General features: G+C 44.9%; 1 protein-coding gene across 1 annotated transcript in view; it reads right to left on the reverse strand.

Annotated features, from left to right (window-relative positions):
- LOC134199761 (uncharacterized) overlaps positions 1 to 1,566 on the reverse strand; it is a 2,025-nt gene extending 459 nt beyond the window's left edge. The window contains exon 1 of the mRNA XM_062671297.1: positions 1 to 1,566. This exon is cut by the window's left edge and continues 459 nt beyond it. Within this exon, the coding sequence (XP_062527281.1) occupies positions 1 to 1,566 (1,566 nt within the window).
- Between the last annotated feature and the right edge of the window lie 135 nt (positions 1,567 to 1,701).

Genomic DNA, 1,701 nt, shown 5'->3' on the forward strand with positions numbered 1-1,701 from the left:
AGGCTTTGCTTTCTTTTTCGCTGCTTCTTTTGCCAGTTGATCGGCTCTTTCATTTCCTTCAAGTCCGTTGTGAGCTTTTATCCAGTGTAGAGTAATCTGCTTTTTCTGGAGTTTAATGTTGTTTATGTTTTTAGTGATTTTTGTGACTAAAGGGTGTGTGCTGTTCCCATTTTTGAGTATATCTAGCGAAGATCTCGAATCACTGAAGATTCCAAAAGAGTCCTCAGAACATCTTAGGATCTCCTCAGTGGCGCTATTTATCGCGAATAGCTCGGCCTGAAAAACTGTGCAGCAGGACATCAGCTTCAGCTTTTTGTGTTTTTGTTCTTTTCCCTCTATCCATTTAGTATATGCAGCGCCGACGAATCCGTCAATTTTACTTCCATCTGTGTAGAACTGGACGTTGCATTTGTCTATTGCAATCTTAGTTTGCTCGTCGTTTTCCAGGTTCTCATATTTGATGATTAGTCTCTCGGCAGGGTGTTCCATCACAGTGACAGGCTCCATCCTTTCTATTTCCCAATCGCCAATTATGGCTGTGGGGTAACCCTTTCTGGCCATGTACAGGGTTGCTGCTTCTTTTACCCTAAGGTCCAGTGGCAGCAGTCCTGTCAACAAGAGCCCCGCGTTGAGGGAGACTGTACGGTATGCTCGGCAAAGTTTTTGAACGAATCCCCTCTGTACTACGCCAAGACTCTTGCGAACCGATACCCTCTCTGCAGCCGGTGCCCAGGCACTTGCCGCATACAAGATAATGGGCTCCACCACCGCGGTGTAAATCACACGGATTACATCGGGGTGGAGCCCCCAGCTTACTCTCGCCGCCCTGGCAACCTGTTTGTAGATCTGTATGGCTTTGTTTGTTGCTGTCTTTACATGGTTGTTGAATGTTAGCTTTTTGTCTATGATCAAACCTAAAATTTTTATTTCATCGCTCATTTGTATTGTTGTACCTCCCATGTTAAGTTTTGGTGCGTCAAATTTTAGTTTCTTAGTAATGAGCATGGCTTTGGTCTTGTGGGGTGCAAACTTCAATTTGTTGTTTTTTCCCCATTTTTCAACAGAAGACAGCACTCTGTTTGCTGTCCTCTCTATGCCCAACCCTGTCTCGCCATCAAATACAAGCACGACGTCATCGGCGAACGCCTGGCAATAGACACCCTCGTTCTCCAATTTCTTCAGCAGGGGGTCCAACAGCAAATTCCATAGCAGGGGTCCGCCGATTGATCCCTGCACACATCCTATCTCAGTTTTCTTTTTATATTCTTGACCAGCATATCTAACTCCGACTCTTCTGTCTTCCAGATAGCTATCCAGGACCTTCCGCAAATTTATCGGGCAATTTTCTTCGGCTAATCTGAGTCTGATGGCAGGCCACCATGCCGAGTCGAAGGCCCCTTCAATGTCCAGTGAGACCATAGTAATGAGTTTCTTTTCCTTCAACTTCTTTCTAATATGGCTCACCAAATCGTAAAGGGCATCCTCCGTACATCTCTGGGGCATAAACCCATATTGCCTTTTACTTAATTTTGGAAGGATATGCCATTTAATTCTATTAAATGTCATTTTCTCCAATACTTTCCCGAGTACCGGTAGAAGGCCTATCGGTCTATATGCCTTGGGGTTTGTATAATCTGTTTTCCCGGGTTTCCTCAGCACAACTACAGTGGCTTCCTTCCAAATTGTTGGAAAGCAACCCAG

The sequence above is a fragment of the Bombyx mori genome, chromosome 11 (genome assembly GCF_030269925.1).
Source record: "Bombyx mori chromosome 11, ASM3026992v2".
Taxonomy (NCBI): domain Eukaryota; kingdom Metazoa; phylum Arthropoda; class Insecta; order Lepidoptera; family Bombycidae; genus Bombyx; species Bombyx mori.